Below are 21,614 nucleotides of genomic sequence, written 5' to 3' on the forward strand. Positions count from 1 at the left end.
GACAACTGGGTTGCTGCTGCGGAAATCCAAAAGGAAATGGCTAAAGAGTGGGTGGGCGGGGATGGTGTGCGACGCTGGAGGAGCGAGCGGGAGCGCGGAGGCGGGATATGGGACTGGCCTAGAGAAGGTAATGGCTAGTCGACACGGGAGGGGGGCAGGTAGCCCCCTAGTGAGGCTGATCACGTGGAACGTGAGAGGCCTGAACGGACCGATAAAAAGGGCCCGAGTGCTCGCGCATTTGAAAGGACTAAGGGCAGACGTGGTTATGCTCCAAGAGACGCACCTAAAGGTGGCGGACCAAGTTAGGCTAAGGAAAGGATGGGTGGGCCAGGTGTTCCACTCAGGACTGGACGCAAAGAATAGAGGGGTGGCCATTTTGGTGGGGAAACAGGTCGCATTTGAAGCAAAGAACATCGTAGCAGATAGCGGAGGTAGATATGTAATGGTGAGTGGCAGGCTGGAGGGAATGGAGGTCGTGTTGGTTAACGTGTATGCCCCAAACTGGGACGATGCGGGATTTATGAGACGGATGCTGGGGCGTATACCGGACCTGGAGGTAGGAAACTTGATTTTAGGAGGGGACTTTAATACGGTGCTGGACCCGGGGCTAGATAGATCCAGCTCAAGGACCGGAAGAAGGCCGGCAGCGGCCAAGGTACTTAAGGGGTTTATGGACCAAATGGGGGGAGTGGATCCATGGCGATTTCTTAGACCTAGGGCTAGGGAGTATTCCTTCTTCTCCCATGTCCATAAAGTGTACTCCCGGATAGATTTTTTTGTTTTGGGAAGGTCGTTGATCTCTAGGGTGGAAGAAGCTGAGTACTCAGCCATAGCGGTTTCGGATCATGCCCCACATTGGGTGGACCTGGAATTAGGAGAGGAAAGGGAGCAGAGAACACTCTGGCGATTAGATGTGGGACTGATGGCGGATGAGGGAGTGTGTGCAAGAGTGCGGGGGTGTATTGAGAGATACCTGGAGGTCAATGACGACGGCGAGGTCCCTGTGGGAGTGGTATGGGAAGCACTAAAAGCGGTGGTCAGAGGAGAGCTGATCTCCATTGGGGCCCACAAAAGGAAAACAGAGGCCAAGGAAAGGGAAAGATTACTGGGGGAGATTTTAAGGGTGGATAGGGAATTTGCAGAGACCCCGGAGGAGGAATTGTACAGGGAGAGGAGACGACTCCAGACGGAATTTGACCTTCTGACCACCAGAAAGGCGGAGGTACTGTGGAGGAAGGCACAGGGGAGGAGGTATGAATATGGGGAAAAGGCGAGTCGCCTGTTGGCTCATCAATTGCGAAAGAGGGCAGCAGCGAGGGAAATAGGAGGAATTAGAGACGAAAGGGGAGACACGGTGCGAAGGGCAGGAAAGATAAATGAGGTGTTCAAGACCTTCTATGAGGAACTGTATAGGTCTCAACCCCCAGAGGGAGGGGAGGGGATGCGGCAGTTCCTGGACCAATTGAGGTTCCCGAAAGTGGAGGAGCGGGGGGTGGTAGGCCTGGGGGCACCGATTGGGGTGGACGAGGTTATTAAGGGACTGGGAAGCATGCAAGCAGGGAAGGCCCCAGGACCAGACGGGTTCCCGGTGGAGTATTACAGAAAATATGTGGACTTGTTGGCCCCGTTGATGGTGAGGACGTTCAATGAGGCCAGGAAAGGGGGTACTCTACCCCCGACGATGTCGGAGGTGACGATATCGTTAATTTTGAAGAGGGATAAAGATCCGTTGCAGTGCGGGTCCTATAGACCCATTTCATTGTTGAACGTGGACGCCAAATTGTTGGCAAAGGTACTGGCATCGAGGATAGAGGACTGTGTCCCGGGGGTGGTGCACGAAGACCAGACAGGGTTCGTAAAAGGGAGACAACTGAATGTTAACGTGCGACGACTATTAGGGGTGATAATGATGCCCCCAGTGGAGGGGGAGGCAGAGATAGTGGCGGCAATGGACGCAGAGAAGGCATTTGATAGGGTGGAGTGGGAGTATTTATGGGAAGTGTTAAGGAGGTTTGGGTTTGGGAACGGGTTTATTAGCTGGGTTAGACTTCTTTATGGGGCTCCAACGGCAAGCGTAGTTACAGGTCGACATAGATCGGAGTATTTCCGACTATATAGGGGAACAAGACAGGGATGCCCGCTGTCTCCATTGTTGTTCGCGTTGGCAATTGAACCTCTGGCCATGGCGTTGAGAGACTCCAGGAAATGGAGAGGGGTGATTAGAGGGGGAGAAGAACACCGAGTCTCGTTATATGCGGATGACCTATTGTTATACGTGTCGGACCCAGCGGGGGGAATGATAGAGGTTATGCGAATTTTGAGGGGGTTCGGGGATTTCTCGGGGTATAGGCTAAACATGGGAAAGAGTGAATTATTTGTGATACATCCAGGGGACCAGAGTAGAGAGATAGAAGGCCTGCCTCTAAGGAAAGTGGAAAGAAACTTCCGATACCTGGGGATTCAGATCGCTAGGAGCTGGGGAACCTTGCACAGACTTAATCTGACACGGTTGGTAGAACAAATGGAGGAGGACTTCAAGAGGTGGGACATGCAGCCTCTGTCGCTGGCGGGCAGGGTGCAAGCAATTAAGATGATGGTCCTCCCGAGGTTCTTATTTGTATTTCAATGTCTCCCTATACTAATCACTAAGACCTTTTTTAATAAAATAGACAGGAGCATCACGAGCTTCGTGTGGGCAGGGAAAGTTCCGAGAGTAAGGAGGGGGTTCCTTCAGCGTAGTAGGGACAGAGGAGGATTGGCACTACCGAACTTGGGCGATTACTATTGGGCCGCCAATGTGGCAATGATACGTAAATGGATGATGGAGGGTGAGGGAGCGGCGTGGGAAAGACTGGAGAGAAAGTCCTGTAAAGGGACGAGTTTAGAGGCGCTGGTGACGGCGCCGCTACCGATCTCACCTAAAAAGTTTACCACGAACCCGGTGGTGGCGGCAACATTGAATATCTGGGGACAGTGGAGGCGACAGAGAGGGGTGCGGGGAGCCCTGGTGGGGTCCCCAATCAGGAACAACCATAGGTTCGCCCCAGGAAGAATGGATGGAGGATTTCAGAGCTGGTTCCAGTTGGGAATTAGGAGGGTGGGAGATTTATTTATAGATGGGACTTTTGCGAGCTTGGGAGCATTGGAGGAAAAGTATAAGTTGCCCCGGGGAAATTTCTTGAGATATATGCAGGTGAGGGCATTTACTAGACAACAGGTGAGGGAATTTCCATTGCTCCCGACACAGGGGATACAGGACAGGGTGCTTTCAGGGGTGTGGGTCGGAGAGGGCAAGGTGTCAGAGATTTACCGAGAGATGAGGGAAGAGGGGGAGGAGTCGGTGGGCGAACTAAAAGGAAAGTGGGAAGAAGAACTAGGGGAGGAGATAGAGGAGGGTATGTGGGCTGATGCCCTAAGCAGGGTAAATTCCTCTTCCTCATGCGCCAGGCTTAGCCTGATTCAATTTAAGGTGCTACATAGAGCACACATAACGGGAGCAAGATTGAGCAGGTTCTTTGGAGTGGAGGACAAATGTGGGAGGTGTGGCGGGAGCCCGGCAAACCACGCACATATGTTTTGGGCATGCCCGGCACTGGAAGGGTATTGGAAGGGAGTGACGGGAGTGATTTCGCGGGTGGTGAAGGCCCGGGTCAAACCAGGCTGGGGGTTAGCTCTATTTGGAGTTGCGGAAGAGCCGGGAGTGCAGGAGGCGAAAGAGGCCGACGTTGTGGCCTTTGCGTCCCTAGTAGCCCGGCGCAGGATCCTACTCATGTGGAAGGAGGCGAAACCCCCCGGACTGGAGGCCTGGGTAAATGATATGGCGGGGTTCATTAAACTGGAGCAGATAAAGTTTGCCCTGAGGGGATCGGCTCAAGGGTTCACCAGGCGGTGGCAGCCATTTCTCGACTACCTAGGGGAACGTTAGAGGGAAGACAGATGACCAGCAGCAGCAACCCAGGGGGAGGGGGGAGGGGGGGTTTAGTTTAGGTCAAAGATAAAGGGGTTTTGTTACTTGTGTATTGTTTAAAATTTCTGTATTGTTATTGTTGCGTTTGCTTTGTAAGAGGGGAAAAATTGTTGTTTGGGAAAAAATTTTCAATAAAACATTTATTAAAAAAAAGATTAAAAAAAAAAAAAATTATGCATTCCCCTGTTTCTGTCTGCAGTGGGCCTACATTTCTCTTTACCAATCTCTTTCTCTTCACATATCTGTAGACACTCTTAGTGTCAGTCTTTATGTTCCCTGCAAGCTTCCTTTCGAACTGTACTTTCCCCTTCTTAATCAATCCCTTTGTCCTTTGCTGAATTCTAAACTGCTCCCAATCCTCAGCCCTATTATTTTTCTTGGCCAATCTGTATGCTTCTTCCTTGGATCGGATACTATTTCTAATTTCCTTTGTAAACCATGGATTGGCCCTCTTACCCCCTTTGCTTTTGTGCCAGACAGGAATGAACAGTTGCTGTAGTTCCTCCACGCGTTCCTTGAATGTTTGCCATTGTCTATCCACTGTCATCCCTTTAAGTAACTCTCCCCAATCTATCACGCCTCATATCCTCATAATTCCCTTTATTAAGATTCAGCACCTTAGTCTCTGAATCAACTACTTCACTCTCCATCTTGATAAAAATTCCATCATGTTATGGTTGCTCATCCCCAAGGGATCTCGTACAGCCAGGTTGGCAGTGATTCCCTTCTCATTACACAGTACCCAGTCTAAGACGGCCTGCTCTCTCGTTGGTTCCTCCACATACTGGTCAAGAAAACCATCCCGTCTACACTCCAGGAATTCCTCCTCTCCGGCATTGTGGCTAATTTGATTTGCCCAATCTCTGTGAAGATTAAAATGACCCACAATCACCGATATTCCCTATTACATGCATCTCTAATTTCTTGTTTAATGCCATTCCCAACCTCACCACTGCAGTTTGGGGTCTATATGTGACACCCACTAATGTTTTTTGCCCCATGGTATTTCTCAACTCTCCCCATACAGACTCCACATTGTCAGAGCTAATATTCTTTCTCACTATTGTGTTAATTTCCTCTTTAACCAGCAGGGCCACACCTCCACCTTTTCCTTTATGCCTGTCCTTCCTAAATACTGAGAACCCTGGGACATTCCCATCCCTGGTCCCCCTGCAGCCATGTCTCCGTAATCCCAATTATATCAGACCCATTTATATCCATCTGCGCGATTAGTTTATCCACGTTATTGCGAATGCTCCGTGCAGTAAGGCACAGAGCCTTTAAGTTTGTCTTTTTCACAATGCTGGTCTTGCTCCCAATATTTTTCTCTCCTGCCCTGTTTGAATTTTCCCCTTGGTTTCTCCACCTGTCACTTTTCTTATTCACTTTTCTATCTTTTGCTTTTGTCCTTGCTCCCTCTTTCTCTGACTCCTAGCGTAGGTTCCCATCCCCCTGGCATTTTAGTTTAAACCCTCCCCAACTGCTCCAGCAAATAGCCCCCCTGGGAGAGGTCTGGACAGGGCAGATAGGGAGGATCTCATTATTGGAAGGATTGAGAACCGGAGGACTCAGACGGAAATTGATTGATCGAAGATACAAAGGCAACATGAGGAGAATCTATTTCACACAGCGAGCGGTTAGGATCTGGAATGCGCTGCCTGAGAGAATGGGATAGGCATTGAAGAGGGAGTTCAACAACTATCTGAAAGGGACAAATTGCAGGTTTACGGAAAAGGGCTGGGGATTGACAGTAGGTGAATTGCTTTGACAGAGAGGCAGCAAGGACACACTGCCAGATGGCCTTGTGTGCAGCAACTATTCTATGACTCCCAGAACTCTGTGTTTCTCCAATTATTGCCTCTTGTACATCTCTTTCTCCCTCCGCTCCATCAGTGGCCTTGCTCTTGGGTGTCTAGGCCCCTCCACCCTGGATTTCCCTGGGTTGGAATGAAGAAGCCATTCAGCGCTTTGAGTCTGTTCCATCAATCTGTTAGATTCTGGCTGATATCATTGGGTCAGAGTTTCACAGCACGGAAAGAGTCAGTGCTGGGCATGAAGCACCGAGCTACTCTAATCCCATTTTCCAGCACTGGGTCCGTAGCCTTGTAGGCGATGGCACTTCAATCGCTCATCTAAATACTTCTTAAATGGTGTGAGGGTTCCCGCCTCTGCCACCATTTCAGGCAGCGAGTTCCAGACTCCCACCCCCCTCTGGGTTGTGGTAGTCACCACTGTTGTTTTATATTGTATATATGGGTATTACGGTAAGGCCCCTGTACTACAGGTACGGGGGTAGATCCCTGCCTGCTGGCTCCACCCAGGAGGCGGAGTATAAATGTGTGTGCTCTCCGAACAGCAGCCATTTAGTAAGTTGCTGTAGGAGGCCACACATCTCTGCGTAATAAAGCCTTGATTACATTCTACTCGCGTCTCGTCGTAATTGATAGTGCATCATGGGTGAAAAAGCTTTTCCTCAAATCCCCATTTACCCTCTTTGCTCCATACACCTGACATCTTTAACTAACAAAAAGCCTTTATCTTCAACTTGCAATCGTCTCCGAGTATCCACACCTTTTGGAGAGAATTCTGGGACTTTGTCTCAAAAAGCAATAACACTTGTGAATGCTTTGGGTTTAATTTGAAGATCATATCCCTTTGTTTCGATTCTGCCCCCAGACGTGGGTGGTTCCTCGCTATCTACCCTATCGACTCTGTTTAACATTTTAAACATCTCAGTCATATTAACCTCCTAAACTCAGGGGAATACAAGTCAAGTTGATGAAACCTCTCCTTTAAACCCTGATCTCTTTCTGATGAATCTGCTTTGCACCCGCTCCGGGATTGAAACTCACAACGTCAGGGTTGCTAGTTCAGACCCATGTCTGTTACCCAAGTGTAGATGATTCACGTGGACCAAAGTTAATTTCACATACTCGACTTCAGAAGACGAGTGCGGATGTTGATAAGGTCGAGACTTACCCGGACATGGTTCCCCATCGATGTGATAGCCAATCTTCTCAAATCCTGCAACAATGTTCCCTTGTAGTTCAATATTAGAGCCATGATTTATCTTTAAACATCAAAAAAGATCCAATTACAATCTTTACAACATGTTGCCTTTTTCCAGAATAATTTTGAATGTAAATCCCCAAAAAAGGTGTGCAACAAGGACACAAGTCATTCATTGCAATCAGCGTCGATGTAACCACTCATTACCGACACATCCTGCATGTCAACAGTGGGCCGGCCAGAAGGTTCTCCCATTCAGTCTCACTCCAGGGTTCAAGGACACATCAAGGCTGAGGCTCTAATTATCATCCTTTGTATTAAACTCTGGGAGCAGACGGGGGTGCAGTGGTGATATCACTGGACTCGCAATCCAGAGGTCCGGGCTAATGTTCTGGGGACAAGGGTTCAAATCCCACCCCCGGCAGCTGGTGGAATTTAAATTCAATTAATAAATCTGGAATATAAATCTAGTCTCAGTAATGGGCGGCCATGAATCGACCATCGATTTCTGTTCAAAACCCATCTTATGTCCTTTCGGGAAGGAAATCTGCCGTCTTGGTCTGGCCTGGTGTACGTCTGACTCCAGACTCACAGAGATGTGGTTGACTCTTAATGGCTGAGCTGGCCACTCAATTCAAGGGAAATTAGGCTTGCATTCCATGAAAGAATGAAGAAAAAAAAGTTTCCAAGATCACAAAAAACATTTTATGAAGTTGCAATCACAGTGCTGGTTGCGGGATCTTGCTGTGCACACATTGGTTGTTTATTTTCTTAAACTACAGCAGTGCCTTCAATGGCTTTAAGGTACTCCGTGTTGTCCGGTGATCATTAAAGGCGATATGTAAATGCAAGCCTTTCCTTCTTATTACTCCTTAAATTTCTTGAGATTCAATTGGATTAGTCCGAAACGCAATGGTAGCGAGCAGGGTAGGGGTCAAAGCGCAAAGCCAGGGTAAGAGTTCAGGGCAGATAGTGGAACTAGGGGTCAGAGTGTAGGGCAGGGTTCAGAGTGTGAAACTAGGGTCAGAGTGTCAGAGGGCAGGGATGCTAACCTCCATTGCCAAGGTTTTGTAATAGTAATTTTAATAATAATCTTTATTGTCACAAGCAGGCTGACATTATCACTACAATGAAGTTACTGTGAAAAGCCCCTAGTCGCCACATTCCGGCGCCTGTTCGGGTACACGGAGGGAGAATTCAGAATGTCCAAATTCCCTAACAGGACGTCTTTCGGGACTTGTGGGAGGAAACCGGAGCACCCGGAGGAAACCCACGCAGACACGGGGAGAACGTGCAGACCCCGCACAGACAGTGACCCAAGCCGGAATCGAACCTGGGACCCTGGAGCTGTGAAGCAACTGTGCTAAAATGTTGAACTGAAGAAGTCCTCAATCTTGCCCAGAATGAACACATCACCGTAGCCCATTGGTATGAAGCGGATAAATAAAGTTATTATACTGCTGGGGCGGAATTCTCCCCCCCCCCCCCAACGCCGGGTGGGAGAATCGCCGGAGCGTCACGCCGCCCCGACACCCGCACGCGATTCTCCCCCCCCCCCCAAAACCAGCGCGGCGGGAATCACGGCTGGCCGCTGGGAGAATCGCCGCTTGCCGTTTGTAACGGGCGAGCGGTGATTCTCCGGCCCGGATGGGCCGAGCGGCCTGCCCAATACGACAGGTTCCCACCTGGTCGCTGCCGGCGGGAACAGCGTGGGAACGCTGGGGGGGGGCGGCCTGTGGGGGGAAGGAGGGGGGTTCCTGCACCGGGGGGGGGGCCTCAAATGGGGTCTGGCCCGCGATCGGTGCCCACCGATCGGCGGGCTGGCCTCTCTGAAGGAGGACCTCCTTTCCTCCGCTGCCCCGCAAGATCCGTCAGACATCTTCTTGCAGGACGGCCTTGGGGAGGACGGCAACCGCGCATGCGCGGGTCACGCCAGTCACGCGGCGCCGGCCGCGTCGTTTACGCGGCACCAGTAATTGACGCGACGCCGCTCCTAGCCCCCGGGGACGGGAGAATAGGGGGCTGGGTGCGGGCTCTGCGCCGGGGTAAAACACTCCGGTTTTCACTCCGGCGTCGGCACGTAGACTCCCGATGGGAGAATTGCGCCCCTGGTGTTTGAGAAATGGGCTTGCATTTCGATTATACACTCGAGACTAAATGATGAGTAATTATTTAATTTGATTTTAATGCGATTTCCTTCCACCGCCTATCCCGGAGCTGCCGGACTTTCCTCCCCATTGTCAACTGGATGGGATTCTTGGGAATTCTGTAATGTCAGGTGATCCTCACTATAGGATGAAAATGCAACTAAACTCCCCGGGATCAAGAGAACATTCATAAGCTCATAAGATATGAGAGCAGAATTAGGCCATTCGGCACATCGAGTCTGCTCCGCCATTCTATCATGGCTGATATATTCCTTGCCTTGTTTAAATGTACTCTCCCCCCGCCCCCACTCCCCCTGCCCCCCTCCCCCCCCCCCAACGCCCCCCACCTCCCCCCGGCCCCGCCACCTCCCTGCCCCCTCCCCCCATCTTCCACCGGCCCCTCCACCTCCCTTTATCAAACATTTAGATTTAACCTCAATCGCTGCCGTCCATGTGAGAGAATCTGACGGCCACAAAGCCAGAACCACCAGGTTTCTCCGGGCTCGATTCCTGTCACCCCACAGTCTGATTCCTAGAGAAGGTGAGAACAGCTGATTAACGTCCAGCCTCAAACTGCAATTAAAGCCATTTTCTGAATGATTATACATAGAACAGTACAGCACAGAACAGGCCTTGTCCCTGATAAAAGTACAAATATCGCACATCAACATTCCGTGCCGACACTCTTCGCACCAAGTCTTGACTTTGTGTAAGAGTTTAAGGACAGCCCCTCTGTATTATAGAGAACTAACTCACAATCACCTGTTCTACAACTTCACACACAATTCAACATCTACGCTCGGTATTTATCAACAGAGATCAGGCGGATTACCTTCTCCGAGAGTGTGGTGTATGACGTTATCATCAACATTAAGGCCATTTGTTGCAAACACTCCAATCGCAGGAGCGAATCCATGATGAAACGCACATCCCCGAATGTAAGAATCATTTCCTACGATCTGGAAAGAGTAATTGACAGTGAATCAGCTCCGGATCCATTTCCCAACATCCCAAAACAGGTCGATACTGAGTCCAGACTTGGCAGGGGGATGAACTGTGATATCCCCTCACTCCCCCTGACTTAATCCCAATATTCCATCCACTTCTATGCCTCTGTCATTATTGAAAATGACCCCAAACATTTAATTTTGTCCCAACTAAAGAGTTAGAAACTAATAGTTTACAAACTATTGAGAGGAACAAGTTTGTGACTCAATGCTGAGGTGAAGGGGATGAATCCCAAAGCCTCAGGTACCTCGGGAATCTGCACATTAGAGTGAGGCTAGCTGGGCAGTGCGGTAGCGCAGTGGTTAGCACTGTTGCCTCACGGCGCCAAGGTCCCAGTTTCGATCCCGGCTCCAGTTCACTGTCAGTGTGGAGTTTGCACATTCTCCCCGTGTCTGCGTGGGTCTCACCCCCACAACCCAAAGATGTGCAGGGTAGGTGGATTGGCCAACGCTAAATTGCCCTTAATTGGAAAAAACGAATTGGGCACTCTAAATTAAAAAGAAAAAGAGTGAGACTAACCGTTTCGCTCGAATATGCTGCCCACAATGAACGGGATTCACATCGCAACGTCGTGCGAGATCGCGTAGGATCTCCGGAGGCGTTATGAGCCAGATAGATCCCGGGAGCAGGGTTTCCCAGCTTTTATTGGCCATGCTGCATCGCGGTGAGCTGCTTTTCGGGTGCAGCGTGGCCATTGGATCGCACCCAGAACCTCTCCTCCTTACTGGGATATATTGTTGCTGAGAGTCATGAATTACTGCTTTAAATGTCTGCCATTGCTTGATTATTGCCTTTCCTGTTAATCTATCTGCCCAGTCCACTTCAGCTAACACTATCCTCATTTCGTTGTAATTCCTTTTATTTAAGTTAAACTCAGTTGTTTCTGACCAAGTTTCTCATTCTCAAACTGAATATTAAATTCTAACATGTTATGATCACTACTTCCTCGGGGATCTTTTGCTCCGAGGTCATTTATTAAACCTGCCTCATTACCCATTAACAGATCCAAGACAGCCTGTTTCCTGGTTGGCTCCATGACATATTGCTCTAGGAAACTATCCCCTAATGCACTATGAAGTATTTGTCTTAGCTGCTCTTTCCAACTTGATTAACCCAATCAACATGAAGATTAAAGCCACCCATAATTATTGCTCTATTCTTTTTTACATGTTCCTATACTTGTTCCCACAGTGTGGCTGCTGCTTGGGGGTCTGTACACTACTGCTACCAATGTCTATTTTCCCTTGCTGTTTTTTACCTCCATCCAAATGGACTCCACATCGTACAAGTATAGATCGTCGCTCACAACTGTCCTCATTTTATCTCTTATTAACAGTGCTACCCCACCACCTTTTAATTCCCTCTTGTCTTTCTAAAAGGTCAAATATCCCTGAATATTAAATTCCCAGTTTTGATCTCCTTGTAACCATGTTTCTGTAATGACTATGAGATTATATCCATTTACCATTTGCACCGTCAGCTCATCTACTTTATTCTGACTGCTTAGTGCACTAAGATACAAAGCCTTTAGGCTTGTCTTTTTGCATTTTTAATCATCCTAACTTTTCTTTGGACTGTGGCCGTATTTGCGTCTCACCTTCGGTTACCCTGTGTACTGTTTTTGCAGTTCACTGATCTTTCTTTTATTACAGTCCTTGTTTCTCTTTCCCTTGTCCCCCTGCTTAGGCTCCCATCTCTCCGACATTCTATTTTAAAGCCTCCCCATCACTGTAGCAAATACCTGCACAAGGGCATCAGTCCCGGTCCTGCCCAGGTGTAACACCTGCAGTTTGGCCCACCTCCCCCAGAACTGGTTCCAATGCCCCAGGAATCTGAAACCCTCCCCCTCACACAATCTCTTCAGCCACGTAACCATCCGATACATCCTACTATTCTTATTCGGACTAACATCTGGCACAGGCAGTAATCCTGAGATCACTACCTTTGAGGTCCGACTTTCAACTTCCTTCCTAACTCCCTATATTCTGCTTTTAGGAGCTCATCCTATGTTGTTGGTACCGATGTGCCTTGACCCTAGTACCGGGTTGGGGGTGGGGGCAACATACCATCCTGGAGTCTCATTTGTGGTCACATAAATGCCTGTCTATTCCCTGAGGGAATACTTGGCTTTTGCTGCTTTCCCAAGAGGCCATACCCCTCAACAGTATCCAAAGCAGCATATCTGTTTTTCAGGGGAATGGTCATAAGAGACTCTTACACTGCCTGCCTAGTCCTCTTGAGCTGCCTGGTGATCATCCATTCCCTTCCTGTCCATAGAGTCTGCGTTTGCGGTGTGCCGGCCTCTCGATACGTGCTATCCATGATACTCTCCGCCTCGTGGATGCTCCACAGTGTTCCCAATTGCCGCTCCAGCTTCGCAATTCAGGTTTTCAGGAGTTGCAGCTGAAGACACTTCCTGAACACATGTTGGCCCCAGGAGCTGGAAATGTTCCCACATCGTGCAGGAGGAGCACACCACAAGGTGAGCTCTCTTGCCCTGACTTAACCCTTTAAATTAAATCTTTGGAAGATGCTTAATATCCAACAATATCAATTACTCTCGGACCCTTCTTTCCTGGTCTTCGTGACTACTGAATATCGCCCTTACAGATTATAAACCACAAAAACGCAAACAAACTACAAGTGAGAAAGTAGGAAATACCAATCCGACCTTACCCACTAATTACCAATCAGCTCTCTCCCTTGTAGCCTCTACTGCTGCAGCAGAGCAAGTCCACTCTGCACCGTTCCCACTGTGCTCCAGTTTCCTGATACCCACACTCACTCTGGCTGTGTCTCACTTGGATGTGTTCTCTCCCTCTGCTTAGGCGTAAACCTCTCTCTAAGCAGTTAAACCTCCCCATTACTAGCTGCCCGCCTCGTTGGGGTGAGTGACGTAGCTGGGCTCTGAACCCCATCGATCAACACGGCTCAGGTCACAAAACTCACATGCTGCCTGTCTGGCCTCGTAGTTTTCAGACCGGGTCCACCTCCATTCCTGACCTCAGCCCCAGAGCTGGATTCCGGGTCAGCATTCAATGGGATCCCCTTGTCCGGTGGGGTGACTTACCCCCTCACACCCCCCATTATAAAGTTGGAGGGAGCCAATAAAACTTGCCAGTGTTTAAACTACTTCAGTTTCCAGTATTGGCCCCCACCCTGAACAGGAACACAAACTCAGAATATTCATCTATGTGCAAACAAAACGGACCAATTCAAATAATATCTTTACACACCTCTCCAAGATTTAGAAAAGCCACAGAATATCGTGGGTCGTAGTAATCTCGGTAACCATTCTGTCCGCTGTGATAAAACTCAACATCCTCAATTCTGGCTTGACCTATGGAATAGACAACAGCGAAAAAAATTACATCTACAAGATGTGGAAAGAGAGGAAGAAATTTCAAGACCGGTTTGTGAATCCATTCTCATCGGTCAGGGTGATATCTCAGGTAGGTTGTGGGCACTGGATGCACTTTAATCAATCTGTAATTTCAAACAAAACTAAAACCTTGCACCTTTTGTACAAAACATGAGTGTAAAGAGCTGAGGAATTTCAGATCAACGTGTTAATATGGCTGTTGTGAGATCATGCATGCAATCCTAACACAGCAGTGTTTATGGGGTTAACACGGCAGTGTTTATGGGGTTAACACAGTAGTGTTTATGGGGTTAACACGGCAGTGTTTATGGGGTTAACAGAGCAGTGTGTGTGGGGTTAACACAGCAGTGTTTATGGGGTTAACACGGCAGTGTTTATGGGGTTAACACAGCAGTGTTTATGGGGTTAACACAGCAGTGTTTATGGGGTTAACACGGCAGTGTTTATGGGGTTAACACGGCAGTGTTTATGGGGTTAACACAGCAGTGTGTGTGGGGTTAACACAGCAGTGTGTGTGGGGTTAACACAGCAGTGTTTATGGGGTTAACACAGCAGTGTTTATGGGGTTAACACGGCAGTGTTTATGGGGTTAACACGGCAGTGTTTATGGGGTTAACACAGCAGTGTTTACAGGGTTAACACAGCAGGGTTTGTGGGGTTAACACAGCAGTGTGTGTGGGGTTAACACGGCAGTGTTTATGGGGTTAACACAGCAGTGTGTGTGGGGTTAACACAGCAGTGTGTGTGGGGTTAACACAGCAGTGTTTATGGGGTTAACACAGCAGTGTTTACGGGGTTAACACAGCAGTGTTTATGGGGTTAACACAGCAGTGTGTGTGGGGTTAACACAGCAGTGTTTACGGGGTTAACACAGCAGTGTTTATGGGGTTAACACAGCAGTGTGTGTGGGGTTAACACAGCAGCGTATATGGGGTTGACACAGCAGTGTGTGTGGGGTTAACATAGCAGTATTTATGGGGTTAACACAGCAGTGTTTATGGGGTTAACACAGCAGTGTTTATGGGGTTAACACAGCAGTGTGTGTGGGGTTAACATGGCAGTGTTTATGGGGTTAACACAGCAGTGTGTGTGGGGTTAACACAGCAGTGTTTATGGGGTTAACACGGCAGTGTTTATGGGGTTAACACGGCAGTGTTTATGGGGTTAACACGGCAGTGTGTGTGGGGTTAACACAGCAGTGTGTGTGGGGTTAACACAGCAGTGTGTGTGGGGTTAACACAGCAGTGTGTGTGGGGTTAACACAGCAGTGTTTATGGGGTTAACACAGCAGTGTTTATGGGGTTAACACAGCAGTGTGTGTGGGGTTAACACAGCAGTGTTTATGGGGTTAACACGGCTGTGTGTGGGGTTAACACAGCAGTGTTTATGGGGTTAACACAGCAGTGTTTATGGGGTTAACACGGCAGTGTGTGTGGGGTTAACACAGCAGCGTTTATGGGGTTAACACAGCAGTGTTTATGGGGTTAACACGGCAGTGTGTGTGGGGTTAACACAGCAGTGTTTATGGGGTTAACACAGCAGTGTTTATGGGGTTAACACGGCAGTGTGTGTGGGGTTAACACAGCAGTGTTTATGGGGTTAACACAGCAGTGTTTATGGGGTTAACACGGCAGTGTGTGTGGGGTTAACACAGCAGTGTTTATGGGGTTAACACGGCAGTGTGTGTGGGGTTAACACAGCAGTGTTTATAGGGTTAACACAGCAGTGTTTATGGGGTTAACACAGCAGTGTTTATGGGGTTAACACAGCAGTGTTTATGGGGTTAACACAGCAGTGTTTGTGGGGTTAACACAGCAGTGTGTGTGGGGTTAACACAGCAGTGTTTATGGGGTTAACACAGCAGTGTTTATGGGGTTAACACAGCAGTGTTTATGGGGTTAACACAGCAGTGTTTATGGGGTTAACACAGCAGTGTTTATGGGGTTAACACAGCAGTGTGTGTGGGGTTAACACAGCAGTGTTTATGGGGTTAACACAGCAGTGTTTATGGGGTTAACACAGCAGTGTGTGTGGGGTTAACACAGCAGTGTTTATGGGGTTAACACAGCAGAGTTTATGGGGTTAACACAGCAGTGTTTATGGGGTTAACACAGCAGTGTGTGTGGGGTTAACACAGCAGTGTTTATGGGGTTAACACAGCAGTGTGTGTGGGGTTAACACAGCAGTGTGTGTGGGGTTAACACAGCAGTGTTTATGGGGTTAACACAGCAGTGTTTATGGGGTTAACACAGCAGTATTTATGGGGTTAACACAGCAGTGTGTGTGGGGTTAACACAGCAGTGTTTATGGGGTTAACACTGCAGTGTTTATGGGGTTAACACAGCAGTGTGTGTGGGGTTAACACAGCAGTGTTTATGGGGTTAACACAGCAGTGTGTGTGGGGTTAACACAGCAGTGTTTATGGGGTTAACACAGCAGTGTTTATGGGGTTAACACAGCAGTGTTTATGGGGTTAACACAGCAGTGTGTGTGGGGTTAACACAGCAGTGTTTATGGGGTTAACACAGCAGTGTGTGTGGGGTTAACACAGCAGTGTTTATGGGGTTAACACAGCAGTGTGTGTGGGGTTAACACAGCAGTGTTTATGGGGTTAACACAGCAGTGTGTGTGGGGTTAACACAGCAGTGTGTGTGGGGTTAACACAGCAGTGTTTATGGGGTTAACACAGCAGTGTTTATGGGGTTAACACAGCAGTATTTATGGGGTTAACACAGCAGTGTGTGTGGGGTTAACACAGCAGTGTTTATGGGGTTAACAGTGCAGTGTTTATGGGGTTAACACAGCAGTGTGTGTGGGGTTAACACAGCAGTGTTTGTGGGGTTAACACAGCAGTGTGTGTGGGGTTAACACAGCAGTGTTTATGGGGTTAACACAGCAGTGTTTATGGGGTTAACACAGCAGTGTTTATGGGGTTAACACAGCAGTGTGTGTGGGGTTAACACAGCAGTGTTTATGGGGTTAACACAGCAGTGTGTGTGGGGTTAACACAGCAGTGTTTATGGGGTTAACACAGCAGTGTTTATGGGGTTAACACAGCAGTGTTTATGGGGTTAACACAGCAGTGTGTGTGGGGTTAACACAGCAGTGTGTGTAGGGTTAACACAGCAGTGTTTATGGGGTTAACACAGCAGTGTTTATGGGGTTAACACAGCAGTGTGTGTGGGGTTAACACAGCAGTGTGTGTGGGGTTAACACAGCAGTGTTTATGGGGTTAACACAGCAGTGTTTATGGGGTTAACACAGCAGTGTTTATGGGGTTAACACAGCAGTGTGTGTGGGGTTAACACAGCAGTGTTTATGGGGTTAACACAGCAGTGTGTGTGGGGTTAACACAGCAGTGTGTGTAGGGTTAACACAGCAGTGTTTATGGGGTTAACACAGCAGTGTTTATGGGGTTAACACAGCAGCGTGTGTGGGGTTAACACAGCAGTGTTTATGGGGTTAACACAGCAGTGTTTATGGGGTTAACACAGCAGTGTGTGTGGGGTTAACACAGCAGTGTGTGTGGGGTTAACACAGCAGTGTTTATGGGGTTAACACAGCAGTGTGTGTGGGGTTAACACAGCAGTGTTTATGGGGTTAACACAGCAGTGTTTATGGGGTTAACACAGCAGTGTGTGTGGGGTTAACACAGCAGTGTGTGTGGGGTTAACACAGCAGTGTTTATGGGGTTAACACAGCAGCGTTTATGGGGTTAACACAGCAGTGTGTGTGGGGTTAACACAGCAGTGTTTATGGGGTTAACACAGCAGTGTTTATGGGGTTAACACAGCAGTGTGTGTGGGGTTAACACAGCAGTGTTTATGGGGTTAACACAGCAGTGTTTATGGGGTTAACACGGCAGTGTGTGTGGGGTTAACACAGCAGTGTTTATGGGGTTAACACAGCAGTGTGTGTGGGGTTAACACAGCAGTTTTTATGGGGTTAACACAGCAGTGTGTGTGGGGTTAACACAGCAGTGTTTATGGGGTTAACACAGCAGTGTTTATGGGGTTAACACAGCAGTGTTTATGGGGTTAACACAGCAGTGTGTGTGGGGTTAACACAGCAGTGTGTGTAGGGTTAACACAGCAGTGTTTATGGGGTTAACACAGCAGTGTTTATGGGGTTAACACAGCAGTGTGTGTGGGGTTAACACAGCAGTGTTTATGGGGTTAACACAGCAGTGTTTATGGGGTTAACACAGCAGTGTTTATGGGGTTAACACAGCAGTGTTTATGGGGTTAACACAGCAGTGTGTGTGGGGTTAACACAGCAGTGTTTATGGGGTTAACACAGCAGTGTGTGTGGGGTTAACACAGCAGTGTGTGTAGGGTTAACACAGCAGTGTTTATGGGGTTAACACAGCAGTGTTTATGGGGTTAACACAGCAGTGTGTGTGGGGTTAACACAGCAGTGTTTATGGGGTTAACACAGCAGTGTTTATGGGGTTAACACAGCAGTGTGTGTGGGGTTAACACAGCAGTGTGTGTGGGGTTAACACAGCAGTGTTTATGGGGTTAACACAGCAGTGTGTGTGGGGTTAACACAGCAGTGTTTATGGGGTTAACACAGCAGTGTTTATGGGGTTAACACAGCAGTGTGTGTGGGGTTAACACAGCAGTGTGTGTGGGGTTAACACAGCAGCGTTTATGGGGTTAACACAGCAGTGTTTATGGGGTTAACACAGCAGTGTTTATGGGGTTAACACAGCAGTGTTTATGGGGTTAACACAGCAGCGTTTATGGGGTTAACACAGCAGTGTGTGTGGGGTTAACACAGCAGTGTTTATGGGGTTAACACAGTAGTGTTTATGGGGTTAACACAGCAGTGTTTATGGGGTTAACACAGCAGTGTGTGTGGGGTTAACACAGCAGTGTTTATGGGGTTAACACAGCAGTGTTTATGGGGTTAACACAGCAGTGTTTATGGGGTTAACACAGCAGTGTTTATGGGGTTAACACAGCAGTGTGTGTGGGGTTAACACAGCAGTGTTTATGGGGTTAACACAGCAGTGTTTATGGGGTTAACACAGCAGTGTTTATGGGGTTAACACAGCAGTGTTTATGGGGTTAACACAGCAGTGTGTGTAGGGATAACACAGCAGTGTTTATGGGGTTAACACAGCAGTGTTTATGGGGTTAACACAGCAATGTGTGTACGGTTAACACAGCAGTGTGTGTGGGGTTAACACAGCAGTGTGTGTGGGGTTAACACGGCAGTGTTTATGGGGTTAACACAGCAGTGTGTGTGGGGTTAACACAGCAGTGTTTATGGGGTTAACACAGCAGTGTTTATGGGGTTAACACAGCAGTGTGTGTGGGGTTAACGCAGCAGTGTTTATGGGGTTAACACAGCAGTGTTTATGGGGTTAACACAGCAGTTTGTGTGGGGTTAACACAGCAGTGTGTGTGGGGTTAACACAGCAGTGTTTATGGGGTTAACACAGCAGTGTGTGTGGGGTTAACACAGCAGTGTGTGTGGGGTTAACACAGCAGTGTGTGTGGGGTTAACACAGCAGTGTTTATGGGGTTAACACAGCAGTGTTTATGGGGTTAACACAGCAGTGTGTGTGGGGTTAACACAGCAGTTTTATGGGGTTAACACGGCAGTGTGTGTGGGGTTAACACAGCAGTGTGTGTGGGGTTAACACAGCAGTGTTTATGGGGTTAACACAGCAGTGTGTGTGGGGTTAACACAGCAGTGTTTATGGGGTTAACACAGCAGTGTTTATGGGGTTAACACAGCAGTGTGTGTGGGGTTAACACAGCAGTGTTTATGGGGTTAACACAGCAGTGTGTGTGGGGTTAACACAGCAGTGTTTATGGGGTTAACACAGCAGTGTGTGTGGGGTTAACACAGCAGTGTTTATGGGGTTAACACAGCAGTGTTTATGGGGTTAACACAGCAGTGTTTATGGGGTTAACACAGCAGTGTGTGTGGGGTTAACACAGCAGTGTTTATGGGGTTAACACAGCAGAGTTTATGGGGTTAACACAGCAGTGTGTGTGGGGTTAACACAGCAGTGTGTGTGGGGTTAACACAGCAGTGTTTATGGGGTTAACACAGCAGTGTTTATGGGGTTAACACAGCAGTGTTTATGGGGTTAACACAGCAGTGTTTACGGGGTTAACACAGCAGTGTGTGTGGGGTTAACACAGCAGTGTTTATGGGGTTAACACAGCAGTGTGTGTGGGGTTAACAAGACAAAGAGTCTGAACACATACTAAATTGCTTCATTCCTCCCCTTGCACTGAGTGTGTTCCTGGACCACTCACGGATGAGGTGCCAAGGTGCCCAGGTGGAATTGCCAGCTGGCAGGACCACTGCCAAGGTGCCAAGCTGGTATTTTTCCCGTGAGGGGGATCGGGCAGGGTGGGTGTCCTGTGCGGGTGCAGGGGAGTATGGGCGGGGGACCCCCGGGGGACCCCCCCCCCCCCCCCCTTTCGGTGAGCTGAGGCTTTGTGGTGTTCGGGGGTCACGTCGGGGAATCGATAGATTGGGATGTCACTCCTGCATTGAGGACTTCCGGCGGGCGGGTCTCCTTCGTGCAGGAAACGGGACTAAGTCCGGGCTCACCGGGGAGTTCCCCGCTGTGGCCCCGAATCTACCCAAATGAGAACAGAGTCACGTTCGATAGCGTGGGCTTTCCCGGTGCTCCAAGCCTGGGAAACACCCGGCTCGTGTTGGCAATGTTCCCATTCGGGTAGAACGCGCCCAGAGCGTTTTTTTAGCCAACATTGGTTAATACCTTCAGTTCAAAAACCTGTTCCTGATTTATTGTGGAAGCTCAATAATTTTAAAATGTAAGGTTTGGAAAATGCAACAATGATGAACTTTTGACTGATTTACAAGATTATTATTTTGTGTTTGTATAGAAGTTATCAAAGACTATATGAGTTGGTAATGCAAAAATATTGACACTTTGCATCTATGTCACGTACACCGAGCCGGTGATTTTCAGAACATTAATTTTATATGAACAGAAGTTAAAAGCAGGATCACAAAAATTGGATATTCCTCCTCTGTGTTTACGCCCCCAGACCACGGGCGAAATTCTCCGTTATCGGCGGAAAGTCCGCCGATCGGCGCAAAAAACGGCGCAAATCCCACTTGCGTCACACTGGAAAAATGGGTCGAAAGTCTCCGGCCCGAAATGGGCTAGCAGCGACGTAACGGGATCCGCGCTTGCGCAGTGGTTCACGCCGTGCAGCGTCATACGCGCCGCACGGCGTGACGGCTCATAAGGCCCCGCTGCTCCCCCCCACCCGACCGGAACACCCGACCGCAACACCCGACTGGATGGCTAGCCGCCACTCAGCCCCGAGGTTCGAGTCACGCGATGTGGAGGCGCTCCTGGACGCGGTGGAGCAGAGGAGGGACGCCCTGTATCCCGGGCACGGCCGCAGAGTTGCCCCACGCCACAGCCGGCGTCTGTGGAGGGAAGTGGCAGAGGCCGTCACCGCTGTGGTCCTGACACCACGGACAGGCACCCAGTGCCACAAGAAGGTGAACGACCTCGTCAGAGCAGGCAGGGTGAGCCTCCCCATATCCCCCCCTCCCCATATCCCCCCTCCCCCATATCCCCCATATCCCCCCTCCCCCATATCCCCCCTCCCCCATATCCCCCATATCCCCCCTCCCCCATATCCCCCTTCCCCCATATCCCCCCTCCCCCATATCCCCCATATCCCCCCTCCCCCATATCCCCCCTCCCCCGTATCCCCCCTTCCCCCATATCCCCCTCCCCATATCCCCCCTCCCCCATATCCCCCTCCCCCATATCCCCCCTTCCCCCATATCCCCCCTCCCCATATCCCCCCTTCCCCCATATCCCCCTCCCCCATATCCCCCCTCCCCCATATCCCCCCTCCCCCATATCCCCCCTTCCCCCATATCCCCCCTCCCCATATCCCCCCTTCCCCCATATCCCCCTCCCCCATATCCCCCTCCCCCATATCCCCCCTTCCCCCATATCCCCCCTCCCCCATATCCCCCCTCCCCCATATCCCCCATATCCCCAAGTGAATCCAGCCCTAACCTTAACCTCTGCAATGCACGCGCAACCGATGGCGTGCATTCATATACCTGCCTAACAGTG

The 21,614-nt window shown here is 49.3% G+C and overlaps 1 protein-coding gene across 1 annotated transcript in view; it reads right to left on the reverse strand.

Moving 5' to 3' along the window:
- The window catches only part of LOC140386080 (fibrocystin-L-like), an 82,753-nt gene extending 69,088 nt beyond the window's left edge, over positions 1–13,665 (reverse strand). Inside the window, exons 1-5 of the mRNA XM_072468658.1 lie at positions 13,650–13,665; positions 13,368–13,471; positions 9,956–10,082; positions 9,558–9,655; positions 6,947–7,037 (exon numbers count right to left, since the gene is read on the reverse strand). Of these exons, the coding sequence (XP_072324759.1) occupies positions 6,947–7,037; positions 9,558–9,655; positions 9,956–10,082; positions 13,368–13,471; positions 13,650–13,665 (436 nt within the window). The remainder of the gene's footprint in view (positions 1–6,946; positions 7,038–9,557; positions 9,656–9,955; positions 10,083–13,367; positions 13,472–13,649) is intronic.
- Positions 13,666–21,614: the final 7,949 nt, after the last annotated feature.

This window comes from Scyliorhinus torazame, chromosome 11, assembly GCF_047496885.1.
Source record: "Scyliorhinus torazame isolate Kashiwa2021f chromosome 11, sScyTor2.1, whole genome shotgun sequence".
Classification (NCBI taxonomy): Eukaryota; Metazoa; Chordata; class Chondrichthyes; order Carcharhiniformes; family Scyliorhinidae; genus Scyliorhinus; species Scyliorhinus torazame.